This window comes from Pomacea canaliculata, linkage group LG5, assembly GCF_003073045.1.
Source record: "Pomacea canaliculata isolate SZHN2017 linkage group LG5, ASM307304v1, whole genome shotgun sequence".
Classification (NCBI taxonomy): domain Eukaryota; kingdom Metazoa; phylum Mollusca; class Gastropoda; order Architaenioglossa; family Ampullariidae; genus Pomacea; species Pomacea canaliculata.
The window spans coordinates 4,436,047-4,450,259 of record NC_037594.1 but is presented as its reverse complement, the minus strand read 5'-3'; the positions used below and the strand labels follow the sequence as shown (position 1 = coordinate 4,450,259).

The window sequence follows — 14,213 nt, the reverse complement described above, 5'->3', positions numbered from 1 at the left end:
TTGTCTGGTTATACAGTGATACATGTTGTCTATTACTCATGGTCATGAGAAAAGTTTGAAATGTTCTCTGATGCACCAAAAATCCCTCTCATTGTGAATCTAATTATTTCTCAGCTTGTTCTCTTCAGTTCTGTGCCACATCTTTTTTCTAAAAATTCATTCTGATATATCAATGTCATCAAAAATCTGTTCGACATGTCAGATTAACCCAAGTGGATTTATCTATAAGGTCTTCATAAGGTCTTTCAGAGGCTAGGTCATCGCGAACCTGCAAAGAGTAAAATATCAGCTTCTTATTCATTCAATATAATTTTAAGTGTCTTTATGTGCTCGGGCAGTCCAGATCATTTCATGTTATTGCCTATGTGTATCACTTGTGAGGGAATGAATGTGCCATTGTTAAAAGTGTGTGTGTCTACGCGCGCACTCATGCAAGTATGCTTGTTTGAAAAAGGAAAATTAGAGCGTCTTACAATCTGAAAATAAGAAAAGAAAATATTTTTTTTTCTTTAAGTTGATAAATCAAATTAAATTTGATATCTGCACATCCGAATACTTAAAAATGAAAGGAGAATGTTGGGGTGGGGACTTGAAGAGGAGAAGAACCTGTAGCAAGTCACCTTCTCTACAGCCCGGAACACACGGACTAGGTTTTTGCCGGCGAGCTTCATGAGGTCGTCATCGGAATAACCTCGCCTGAGCAGTTCAGCGAACAATGCTGGGTACGTGGACACATCCTCCAGTCCCACGGGCAGTCTGTACATTGAATGCGACTCACTGTGAACACTAGACTGTCGGTTTGTATGTTTGTTTGTTTGTCTGTCTCTGTCAGTGTTTAATCACTCTAAACTACCGTACCACATGTAACGTATTTATTACTCAAAATTTAAAAGATCCCTGTCAAATAAGATATCAATCTCAATCTACTTACAATACATACAATCTAATTTTCCCTCTTGTTTTATTGTAGTCTCTTTGTTTTGTCGTAGTAAAGTGTTTTCTTTTTTTTTAAGATCTTGAATTAAATACAGAAGTTTTTACTTTTTCTTATTTTGCTACCCTTGTAAATAAAGATTTGTCCTCTCTCTCATTCATATCAGTTAAAATAATTGAGCTGGATATTTTTACAACCGGCCGTGGACTGCAACCACAATCATGCACTCAAATGTAAATGTACATTTGTGCGAGAAGAAGAAGAACATAGTTTACTTCTCTCGCAGCAACAAATGTTTATCATCGTCTTTTAGGCTATTTGCTTACACTTCAACTCCATCGTAGTCTCCACCAATGCCTACATGGTCGATGCCGATCTTGCGCTTGATGTAGTCGATGTGATCTTCAACGAGAAAGAGTTGCAATGACAGCCACTGGATGACATAACATAATCACAGGATGTGAAAACGATGATAAATAGTGAAATTACTAAAACATTTAAACAATGACTTGTAGAGCTGGCGAGGCAAAGAAAGCAGAAAAGACAAATAATAAGACTTTATTTACCTCAGGCATTTCGGGGCAGCTCGATATAAAAGCACAGAACAATACCACAACCTATTCATATTCACCAAACAGATTCATTTTCAGACAGCTGCATCCATTCGCACTCAGTAACATTCGGAAGTCGCGGGGTCGAAACTACAAAGGACAGTCTGTTGGTCCTCATGTAAGTACATAGAATTCAGTAGTGTCTGCCTGTTATATAATCAAATGAGACCACTAACAAAGTTTCGCTGTGACACGACTATCAAGAGCTGTTAATGCTGTCTCATCACGGACCTCTATCAACACACACCAAGCCAGAGCGCTGTGCACGTGCACAATGGCAAACCCACCTTTAGACATCACACAATGCTTTCCCTTGACATTTTTACAAGACGATTTCGGCTGAAAGAAATTATGTCTTTACTACCAGAATTTTGGATAAATTGACTAAAGCGCATGCTCAATCTAAAACGGCTGATCTCTCGTGTCATTGACTGAAAAACGAAAATTGATGAATCACGTGACCTAAAGTAGGAAGAAAGTACATCCTGATACTCATCTCACAGACCTGCCACTTGCGAGAGAGTTCCATTTGGCTCGCTGATGTTGTTAGGGTAACAGTTAACGTACGGGCTGTAGAAATTCACCATGACAACGCCGTTGTTATTTTTCTGAAACAGAGAGTTACATTTGAAAAACAAGTTTGGTAGATAGTCAGTTTACATCTCTACTTTCTTTGAAAGATCTCACATATGACTACCACCCTATCACGATGATAGATGTGTTTCACAACATGGAGAGAATGCGGTTACACAACATAACACTTGACATAACATTACCACAGCCCTAACCCTAACTCTGACCCATAGGTAACGACAGTAGTACTCCTTTGACCTGTCCGAGAATTATCATAATCCACAGATATGCGAATTAGCTCGGCACCCACGTCTGCATTCCGCTAAGTCAAGTTTATTTTGAGTTTGTTGTTGCTGTTCGTTGGTTTGTTTGTATTATTTTAGTTTGGAGCTTTGGGGTTTTTTTGTTTGTTTTTTTTTTTTTTTTTTTTGTTGGTTTTGTTTTTTGTTTTTTTTTTGGAGGATGGGGAGATAACTGATATACTGCCTTGTTGGTGTCTGAGCTGACAAGGTCTGTGCTGCTTAATTCTTGAAAAACCTCGCAAGCCAAAAGACACTGATAAGAAAACAAAGCGGTATAAAAGGAAATATCACAAGAAATGGACACGAATACAAAAAAGCAAAAGAGAAAAAAAAAAAAGCAAAAAAAAAAAGCAAGGAGCTTGGGCCGCCTTGCCTAAACGTTTACCGTCATTTCGAGGACATCATCTTGGACGTTGCGGTAGTGGTTGCAGTAGCCGAAAGCAGAGGAGTGGCTGAAGATGACAGGGGCTCGTGAGGTTTGTATGCTGTCAATCATCGTCTTCCTTGACACGTGTGACAGGTCGACCATCATGCCGAGGCGATTCATCTCTCTGATGACCACCTGCCCGCCAAACACGAATGCATCAACGCTTCCAGAGTTTGTGGGCAACAAATGTGTAATCTTAACATGGGATTGTGTGCTCGTTTGTTCGCTTACTCAACATGGGCAAATATAGAATCAGCTGCTAGTCTGCGATAGATACAAACAAAGCAATCTATGAAACTTATAGCTCTTAATGAGAACCGTTGTGCCTACTTTTCCAAAGGGAGTGAGCCCGTTGTGTACCGGGGTGTTGTTTTCATCCACCCTCCAGTTGTCGGCCCTAAATGAAGACAAAGTAGGAGAAAAAAAGACATCAGAATAATTATAACGAGTGGATTAATACAGTTCCCCTTTCGCAAAATTTAATGGACACCCACTGATTATTTATTTTCTGTTTCTTTTTCTGATTCTCCTACGTGAACTATTTATCACAAAAGTTCTACAAAATACGTCAGGAAAAAATCATTAATATATATCACTTTCATATGACTCAGATATTGAAAATTTATTGAAGCCTATTCTCAGACTAACTGAGTTATTAGAAACTGATGTACAGCAAAAGCAGCAGTTACCATGGTGTGTTACAGCTGTGGGTCACCGTCATGTAGCGAACCCCAAGTTCATAGAACATGCGCAGGTTGCCCAGACTGCTGTCAATAAGATGACCTCCCTCTAGGCCTATCATGCTCCCGATTTTTCCATTGTTGAAAGCATCTTCAATGCCTGAAATGATATGAGTGAGCTATAGGAAGGTCCATCAACACGCCGCTGCTTGAAGAGATGCTGCAGATCACGTGATAGATGTTCTCTAGAGTACCCAGTGCACTTCGTATGCGGGTAGTATGGGGTATTATTCCGCATTTCATTGCTTTTACAGAGTTTTACAAATCCCAATAAAGCTTTGAAAAGGTAAAGAAGGTACCTTGAGCAGTGGTGACAAACTGGAAGTCACTCCGATATCGGGCCACCATTTTCTTAATCACATCCACCTGGTCTAAGGCTTGGCGCACAGCATCCAGATACGACGTGTTACAATGGGTAAACGCCACCCAGAACTGAAAAAAACCTCAAGTACAATGCAGTGGGAATGGAAATTGCAAAAGTATGTTTCTCTGTATCTAAGCATCAGTGAACACACCACCATAAAATGAACACTGAGCATATATAAAATCGTGATGAATAGAATGAATTTTTTGCTCAGACTTTCAAACGAGCATTTAAAAATGAAATAAGTCCGCCTATCTCAAAACAACATTTTCACGCAGGCTAACCTTTAACAGAATTATCCTAACTTAAAGTGAGTTGTCAGATTCAGTGGTTTGAGTGGGCAGACATCAGACTTCTACGAGCTCTTGTTCTCACGTATCTTGATAAGCCTTCTGTTCCTGTCGTCGAGCTATTTACGTCTCTCCGGAAATGGTTTTACCAGAGAGAGGGAGTGGCAGCGAGCGAGGCAAGTTCATTGCCGGCTGACAACAGTCTTTGTGTTTAAATATTCAGCAACGGGATGCACACCAGCTACAGCGAACGTGAGCGCCATGATGATTGCAGCGCTGCTCTACGAAAATGACGCATAAAGGAGTGGATGATAGCAAGGAGGGTTTCAACAACACTACGAACGAGGTAGCTGATGTTGACACGGTGAGCCACTTCATCTTGATAGGCGGTGTCGTGCCTGTCTCGGCACTCGGGTTGTTTGGCAACGTCCTGACACTCGTGACGTGGCACGCCCACAAGTCCAGAAATGTCTCGACCTTCCTCTTCAAGACCCTCGCCGTCTGGGACATCGTCTTCCTGGCTTCCTTCTCCTTCGTCCTTCTTGGACGATACGGTGTCCCGTATGAGGCTGTGCTGACCTTCGGTCACGTGACTGGATGGGCTCAGCTGTTGTCCGTGAATGTTACCTTGCTGATCGGGGTCACTCGCTGGATCGCCGTCTTCAGACCTCATCAGCTCGCCTCCTTGCTGACCCTGCATCGTGCTCACATCGCCGTGGGTGGGATGATCCTATGGTGTACTCTTCTACAATGCCTCGACCTCACCTGGACACTGGATTTCGTGGCAGACCGGTCCGTCAAAGTAGCCATCTTCCTTTCCAAGCAAACAGTCGGCTTCATCCTCCCGCTCCTGCTTCTTCTCATCTTCAACATCCTCTTGATCGTCACCATCCATCGCAGCGTCAAGATCGACAACCAGTCGCAGCAGAAGCGCCAAGCCACGCTGCTGGTCATCTGTATCTCCATCTGCAGTCTCGTCGCCTACCCCATCGGCGTCCTCATGCAGATGCTGCTAGAAGAGGCCTCTACTGGGGATTTGAGTTCTGGGAGATTCTGCGATCGTATGTGTTTCAACATTGCTAATAGCCTCTTCTACCTCCTGCAGGTGCTCAACTCCAGCCTCAACATCCTGTTTTACTCCCTTTTCTCCACAACTTTTCGGAAATTACTCTTCAAGCGCCGTAAGCGCCCTAGAAGTGCCATTCCGGGGACTCCGGTCCTAGTGTCATAGGACCACCAGTAATGTCAGTTAACATTCGTTTCATAATTTTTATTTAGCTCATAATTCTACCAGTAAACATTGTCTAGCTTTAGCGAAACTAGGTTTTTGTTTGTTTACTTTTGGTTAGTTTCAAAACATATTTACAATCCTCTATACTCGGAATGACATCGCAATCATTATCACATTATCATTGTCTTAGTTGTCACCATTATAGTAATGATCATCATAGTCATTAGCTACAGAGAGAACAGAATCATTGAATATCATTATCAATATCAGCAGTGATGACAACAAAAAGAAATGAAAATGTCCAGTAACTTGTTTTCGTGCGGTCGTTCGTACATAACAAGTGTTTGCATGTATCACCTCACGAAGACTACTTTTAAGAAAATATTTAACGTTTTCTTACGTGTGTGTAAATAATGTTCCTAAATTTAACTTTATGTCAAAATTGTAAATTGAACAAACAAGACAGTGTGCTGTTTTTAGGACTATTTCGCAGATATTTCGCTTGGAGGCAGGCTGAAATGAGGAAGATCCAGCTGCTAGAGACGGCATAAAAATTACTTGGTTTCAGAGGGTTAAATATACATTTTACCATTATATACCTATTCACACCAACATCAACTGTAGGTGAGCGTCCTTTTTGCAAGAGTTTATATCAATTTTTAATTTCTCTGAATGTGTTTTGACTACTATATTTTTGAGTTACCGTAAATTTCAGTTCATAGAGTTCACTTGTATGTAAGCTGCACCCACTAAAATTTTTTTAAACTCTACTTTTTTACAAATAAGTCGCACTGGTTAAAAGTCGCAATATATGTATATATAACTTAGAAGCTGCATCGTTGGCATTTCATCTCGTTTTCAGCAGGATGAGGGTGTATGCTTCAGCAACTGATCTGAATGCTTCACCTGTTCTGGCTTTAATTTTTAAATGTGAACAGTGAACACTTTAACATGTAGCTCCTCAAAAACTTAAATCAGAATCGGAGAAATCCGCTAGTGGGTCAAGAGATTCCTCATCACTGACGTCGCCACCACAATCATCATCATCATCATGGTGGGAGACAGGAGGAGGTAATAACCTCTCAATAAGAGACAATACAGGTCAGAAGCTAGGTAGCTGTGCCTAGCCCCCATAGATTCCTGGTACCACGGACCTGTAAATACAGATTTACTTATCCGTACCGACGCAGCGTCGAGAAGAGCGTCACTTCCGGTTCATTGGTCGAGTGATAAGCATGACACCGGAAGTCGCAGTGACCTTTGTGCTCCTCTATCGTCAGCTTAGAGTCTCTTTTCTGCTTAAATGAGCGTGCACGTGCGTGTGCGAGTGTGTGTGAGGATGTGGGCGTTGATAAGCGAAGTCTGTCTCTCTTGTAACAGCATTCTAGCAATTATAAAAGGTTTAACAGCATTCTAGCAATTATATCAGAGAGTAATTACACGGTAAAATGGAGACTCATTCACTCGAATGGACTTTATGTGGTTTTACAATACCTGCCTGTCTCATGCAGTTTGCACTGTGCATTCCTTATTATTTAATGCACAACTCTTTTTAGCATAACTTTGTACTTTAGTTATTTGTATCTGACATTTTCAAAGCCATTGTAAGAGGCTTGATGCTTAACTGACTGACTCACTCACCCACTGACCAACTATGCAAGCAAAGAAAGAGACTTAGTGGACATACCTGTGCTCCAACCTTCCCTTTCCGCAGCCGAGGTATATCTGTATGCACCTTATTCCACCCGACTGTCAGGTTGGCTTGTTCAGAAAATACTTTGTTCTGTAGAAGGCTTCGGTATTGCCAAGGTAGGTCATTGTGTCTGAAAAAAAGTATTTAAGTGAAAATGCAACATATTTTGAAATCAGAAGTTGGGTTTCTTGTGATTATTGATGTTGTTGGACACTCCTCCCTTCCACACCAGCTACTACTGTAGTCATCGGAGATCGATTCGTCTTTTGGGTCTGGATGGATTCGACTTTGGTGTTGGAACGATATAGTAGCTATGACTGGAGTGTTTGTTTGTTGTTTGTTTGTTTGTGTTTTATGCCGTGCTAGCAGATGACTGGAGTGATATGGTTGAGTTAAATTGACAGATGAACCATACTCTCTTTCAAAATATACTTATTTTCAAATTCAAAATTCGGTTTCTACTGAACGCGTATCGCTTTCGACTATAGTAAGTCAAAAATTCGTAAGTCTGACCATCAGGAACAATCTTTTTTTTTTCAAGTTTGTTAGTTTGGTTTAATATTCTCCATCCTCCTCCTTCCTTCCCTACACCAACTAACCCGACACGAGACTAGTGGCGAAACCATAGCAACTATTTTTGTCAAGTCAGTGTTGCTTTGTCTCTACTTCGAGTGTTAATGAGGAGCTAAACTTGCTGTTCAAAATGCATGATATGGCGGGGTAGTCACGACCACATTTCTTCATTCAAGTGACAACAAACTTGTTCCTGCCTGTCACACGAATGACAAATTCATTTTCACGCCTCTGCTAGTACCAGCCACAGGTTTACTACAGTGTAAACATTTTTCATATCCCAGTAACCCTTAGAGGGTGACAGATTAATGAAGAATCCTGAATCTTGTCACATGATGTTGATGATACGTGTGACCCTCCTCACACGTGAATTATCCTGTTACTTGGTGGTCACGTGAGGGTACTACCGTGACGTCAACGTGATGTTGATCACCTTGGCCTTGTAACCTAATTGTCAAACGTGTGGGTAGTACTAATGAAGAGAATATTAATAGCGTGTTGATATTCTTAGATCGTGAAAATACCTCTAGCATTAATGACGATAATACTGGGAGATAATAGTAATATAACTTTTGGAAACAAGAGAAAGAGTATACTTTGCTGCAAAAAAGAAGCCGTTCAAAGTAAAATTCCATACGCACCCTTACAGACTTAAAGAAATCATAGAAATGTCTGCACACCTTCATCAAAATGGTTAATGCCAGTTGGGTAGAAATCGTCGCCAGTGTGTCGGTGAGCGCGACCTCGCGTCTTCGGTTTCAGACACTAACTACTACTACTCCCGAGCTGCCACTACTACCTCATTCCTTTTTCCCACTGTTCACATACTGACTGCCAGACGTGTTCCGTGCAGTCATCCCCCCTCTCGTCATCCTCTCCATTGTCCCACCCCCTCCTTCTCTCTCTGTCTCTGTCTCTGAGGCGCACATCAAACGAGTTTCCGATCGTGAAATTAATTTTATGAACAAGTTCACGATTTCTTCTACCCAATTCGTGACCATCGACACAAAGATCAGCTCAGTAAATCATCAGAACTCACCCATCAACCAACGGGTACCGCCCGAGGACATCTTCAGCCCTCACCACGCGTTCCGGAAGCGACGCAGTGCGCATGTCCCCTCTGGTGCTCAGCCCCGCGGCCAATCCGATGACAAGCGCTAGGACAACAACACCGACGACCGCGACGATGAGGAAACGCTTCTTCGTGACGACAGCCCTGCGGCCTGACGTGGACTTCTCTAATGACGACGATGAACTTCCAAGCGGCTCCATAGGAAGCTGGTTTGATCCCAAGAAGTCTTGTGAGGTCAACGACGATGTTCTCACAAAGGACGAGAGCAGGACCTCACACTGTCACTTCAACTCAATGCTGTGGAAAAATATGGTTTTGATATTTCACTAAACAAACTTTCATGAAGATGAGAGAAGCACTTCTTGTCTTCAGTGATTTATGTTTTAAGGTTATTTTCTCAGAACACAAAATATCAACTGGCAAGAATTGTTAAATGTTGTTTTGCAAGTTTGCTACTCAGGGTAGTCTCTCCCGACGTATTATGTAATCAATGTTTTTATAATTATTTTTCTGTCTTGAATACTAACTAGATTGTAGGAACAGCCTTATGAAACAGTTTGTTAGAATAGCCACCGAGGTTGTAGCTTGTGTGTGTTTGTGAGTGAAGAAATGGGACGACAGAAAAAAACAGAGATTAAAATATTTGTCTATATCTAATACAATTACACAGACAACTTCCATCTTCATCAAGAAAAGATTAAAAACAGCATCTGTAGTAATACCAGCACTGGTGGTAGTTCAAAATATTTTGAGGATTGTTATTTCTGAACTAGCTCGTTGGACAACAGTCTTGCATTGGCACCATCCACAACGATGGCAAGGAAGACATTTGCCAAGGATACCAAGACGAAAAGTAAAAAAAGTTCCAGAGCAAGCAAGCTAAAAACTAACATCAACGGATCCCTGAACCTGGCCGCCTCTAGTTAGTGGCTATCCGAGGGCTAAATGTTAAAAAACTAATTTTTACTTATTCTGTTACCTTCGTGAATAAAGATTTTTTATTTGTCGTTTGTCACATTATCGCTAGGAATGGGATGATCACATTATACTCTGTCAAGAACTCCTTAAAATTAGTTTCGTTAGAATCAGGCTTCAGTGGTGTCTTGCTGTCTGTGTCATTGTAAACATTTCTCAAACTTTTTTTGAAAAGGGACAATATTCAAATTATTCATACAGTAACCTGTTAGTCAAGAACAGTAGAGAGAGAGAGGCATGCCAGACGTGTAACCTTTACTTAACAGTAACAGTAACATGCCTCGCTCTCTACTGTTCTTGACTAACAGGTTAATGAATGTAAATGCAATCGTCAGGATGTTAGCCAAGTGCAAGTGTCAACGACCTCGTAGTCGCAGTGCTTGTGCACGCACGGATCCTGTTAATAAGTTTTGAGTAAAGACAACATTTTATTTCGCCATTCCTCCTTCCTCCTCCCTCCATCAATAAAAGGAGGAAAACACGGTTTATAAGCGGGATAGATTCGAAAACAAATATTTTGAAGAAGGTCAGAAGGGTATTGAGCGATTAATCTTTAGTTAGTTGTAGTCTACAAGTTTTCCTGTTTATGAGACCATCTAATATATAGTCCGCATTTATCCCGCATGTTTGTAATATTCAATATCGTATTCAATGTAATATTCAATATCGTTTTAACCCAATCCTGATATCAAGTAAGAAGTAGGCATAAGTAGGAGATCGTGCGGAAAAAATAAAGCTTGAGAATATTTACAAACATAACTTTTTTTAATACCCATCTAATTTCTATTAAATCAGAAAAAATTATAAAAACCTGGAAGGACGCCCCTCCCTTGTGGCACCCGCGAACCTTCTGACTGTACCCGTCAGTGTGCTACTGTTCCCTCACCGTTTACTGTCAACTGAAGTGTTTTCCTTCAAAGCCAACTTTATTCGAAAATTTTCTTCCTACCTGCAGTTTCCATAATGTAATTATTATTTGCATATCTTTCTGTATGTCGGTGTTTGCCTGATCTTTGTTGAGCTGTCTGGTGTCGATTTTCTGTGCACATTTACTTTTCAATTGTCTTCGATTTTTTTCTCCTTTTTTCTTTATCAGGAGTCACTAATATAGCAATATAATGAGCAGGAAACAACCTCTCATAATGGTTATGATGATGTCTCTACTATGGTTTTGAAAAAAATGAAGGTTCTGCACTAACCTCAGTCCAATTTCACCAGACTATTGGCAGCTGTTGAAAGGACTTACTTCTGGAGACAGTCCGGGGTAGAGCATGCAGTTATCAAGATATAATGTGAACATATGAAGCCAAAGATGCTGGTCCACTGCTTGCTATGCAGACACACGTTCTCCACTTTGTGGCTGATGGTGAGAAGAATGGAGAACTGCTATGCAGATGTTACCTTCCCTCGTGGGGAGGAGGGCAAAGAAAAGTAAATCTCCTTGTTCATTCACATTTGTCATAAGACTTCCATAATAGAAGCTGCTGACTTCACTCCAGCTCTTGCCTAGTCTTCATTCACCCGAGCTCTTGCTTAGTCTCAGCACACTCAGCCCTATGTTTTCCTCGCTCGTGCAGACTAACAGGTCAGGCTGACTTTCATTGTGACCATCTGCTGTCATCTAGAGATGGATATTTAATAGCACTAGTTCTTGCCACGGAATAATACATTGCATCTACGTAAAGAGATTTTGTGGTTATTTGCACTACTTCTGAACAAAAGGTTCTTGGGTTTGAACTTTAAAGCTAGGTCAAGCTATCCACTGGAAAACTCCCCCTCTACCCATTCCGTTTACCTATCAGTGAACAGGCGTGCGATTATCAGTGAACTGTCACGAGATTATCAGTGAACATTTACCTGATTATCAGTGAACATGGCACCTGATTTAAAGGGAAAGCAAATGGCGGCCTGAAATTTCGTGCTTGCGGGTTTCAGGCGAATGATATATAATGTCTTGTGTACAGAGCCATGAAAGCAATATAATACCAGCCCTAGAAAGCACATACAAAGTAAACACGAAAGAGCTTTTTTTCACAAAGAGCACGATTCGCGAAATGTACACGCGACCTCAAACGAAGAAAAAAAAAAATGTGTAAAAAGCTGTTACTTGATCATTATGGAGATGACATGACTGGATGTAAAGCACGTTGTAGTGATATGAGAGGAGTCAGTGCTTGTAGATGATGTGAATGTCTCTACACAACCGAGGCTTTGCAAACAAGACTCGTTTACTGCCACGAGGACACCACCTGCAGACCACCAACCGAATTTTATGTGAGCCGCATTCTCCCCTCCCACCCCGCTCCTTCAAAAAAGGTAAATATAGATGTATATTGCCCCAGTAATCCAACTACACAAGACCTGTCAAAAAAGACAATCAAATGTTAATTGAATTTTGTTTCTTGCGCAAAACTGTCTGATGGTAAATTAAGCTGTTATTCAGAATTATTTACTAAAAGTAAATGTCATCGTCTGACCTGCAGCGTCAGGAAGCTACAAACCTGTCCTCAATTTTTGTGTTTAACAGGTTTGAACATCGGAAATTTGACATTTCTTTCAATATCGCGTACATTTCAAAAAATAATTCCTTACCCAGCCCCTCCTTGACTGCGATCCTTCAACTGCACTCCCCTGTCTCCGACAACGACTCCCTTGAATTCCCTGCCGCCAACTATGATGATACAGTTGTACAGCTGTATAGTCTACAACTGGGCTAACAGGCTTCACCTCTGTCATTAAACATCCACATTACTCACATTGTTTTTCGATGAGGTTCAGCCTCTTGGCTGTTGGGGAGACAATGCACTGTTCGCACGTGTAGCTCGTGTCAGTCCTTGCACACATTATGATACAAGCACGTGTGTGACAGACATTTCTAGCCTCTGACTGTACTCCACAGTCCCAGCTCCTTCACAGACATACATCGCTCGTCAACTTTGCGACGAGGAATTGTTTACAGTCACTTGTCCCCCCGCAATGGAGACCGTGATGGATGGAGGGATGCAAGCATTCAGGTTTTCTGTCATTCATTTATGCAAATACGAAGACACAGAGAGACGAGTTATCACACAAACGAAGGGCCTGACGGACCAAGTTCTGTTTCACTGCATTTTTAGGCTCTCCATGTGTCTACTTTGCTTCAACATGCTTTACATCAGTCACTAATTCATTCTTAAGGTTCAAAGTCCTCCCGATAGTCTTTGATGAACTCTGTGTGATATGGACAATCCTTTGAACGAGCATTTTTATGAACATTGCATTAGATACTACAATAAAATGTGGACATAAACGATAAAGTCAACGTCTTCTGGCTTTGACAATAATCCTTCTGTGTTCCAGTTCAAGAAATTCAAATAATCAGCCCCGATTTTCTGTTTAATGTCACTCCCTTCTTGAGCAAATGCCTGTCTCCATATTGCTGTCTTCTGTCTTCATCACTTACAGTTACACACTCTAACTCACCTATGACAAGAGTGAGGTATCATTAGAAGCTTGAAGTTTCACTAATTATGCAGCTTTCAACGGCAGTGTCTAGGACATGTTTATGTGAGCTGTAATCATCCGCACCGGCGCAGGAAAATGCTCGGGTGGGGTTTGTGGTTGGAGGTGGAGGTGGAGGGAATGCAAACTCGTGCTGACAGTGAGCGACCGTCACACTCGCACAGTTCGGAAAAAAAGGTGTGTAAATACAGCCACACACACACACGTACGTACAGTGGTAGCATCACAACACACACTGCTCTCGATGTTAACCGACAAAGCAACACACAAAAAGAAACAAACCTCATTGTAACATGACTCACCTGGTTATCGTAATCACAAGAAATTATGTCAGACTCAGAAAAAGATAAACTTTATAATCATATTAATCACAATCAAGGTTTGCAAGTCAGTCTTTATTTTGTAGTAAAGTGGTCCTTCTTTTTTCTCTATTTAAATCAAGGGTTAGATTATAAATTATAACTTATATTCTGTTGACCTCGTAGATAAGATTTGACACTTCATTTTCTCTCTCGATTCCTCTACCTTTTTTTTTTTTTAATTAATATATACTTTGTGAAGAATCACAGTATTATTAGGCCGAGGATGGGGGGCAAAAAGACCTTCCTGCCCCCGATTGCCCTTTTGGTTCATACACCACTGACCTTTGTACGTCACAGTCTCGGGTCAAACTGGGGCACAGTCCGGAAAATCAATCCGCGTCAGCTCGAGACTGACGAATCATTCACGACTTGCTTGTACCACGAACTTGTTTACTGGACTGCTGGAGGACGATTTTTTTTCTAGTTAACTACCAAAACGAGGCATGAGACTACAAAGCTTACGGTTTAGTCACAGTCTTTTTTTTAGGCTCACCGAGACTAACAGCAGACCACTTCCCTAGAGGCTAAGCGTTGGTCTCGGCAGACAGACAGCAGTCCACCTGTA

At 41.3% G+C, this 14,213-nt stretch overlaps 1 protein-coding gene across 3 annotated transcripts; it reads right to left on the bottom strand.

Moving 5' to 3' along the window:
- Nucleotides 1–149: 149 nt before the first annotated feature.
- LOC112563846 (dipeptidase 1-like) lies at nucleotides 150–13,485 on the bottom strand. Of its 3 annotated transcripts, none has more exons than XM_025238229.1 (11): nucleotides 12,378–13,485; nucleotides 8,778–9,107; nucleotides 7,160–7,295; nucleotides 3,887–4,019; nucleotides 3,537–3,687; nucleotides 3,178–3,244; nucleotides 2,806–2,982; nucleotides 2,051–2,153; nucleotides 1,261–1,336; nucleotides 621–756; nucleotides 150–268 (listed from the first exon to the last, which is right to left on the bottom strand). In XM_025238229.1, exons 2-11 carry the CDS (start codon nucleotides 9,008–9,010, stop codon nucleotides 179–181), a joined length of 1,302 nt encoding a protein of 433 aa, XP_025094014.1. In that variant the 5' UTR covers nucleotides 9,011–9,107; nucleotides 12,378–13,485; the 3' UTR covers nucleotides 150–178. The 3 variants fall into 3 exon arrangements, with proteins under 3 accessions (XP_025094014.1, XP_025094015.1, XP_025094016.1); XM_025238230.1 differs by having other exon boundaries at nucleotides 12,542–13,485; XM_025238231.1 differs by lacking the exon at nucleotides 12,378–13,485 and adding an exon at nucleotides 10,985–11,623.
- Nucleotides 13,486–14,213: the final 728 nt, after the last annotated feature.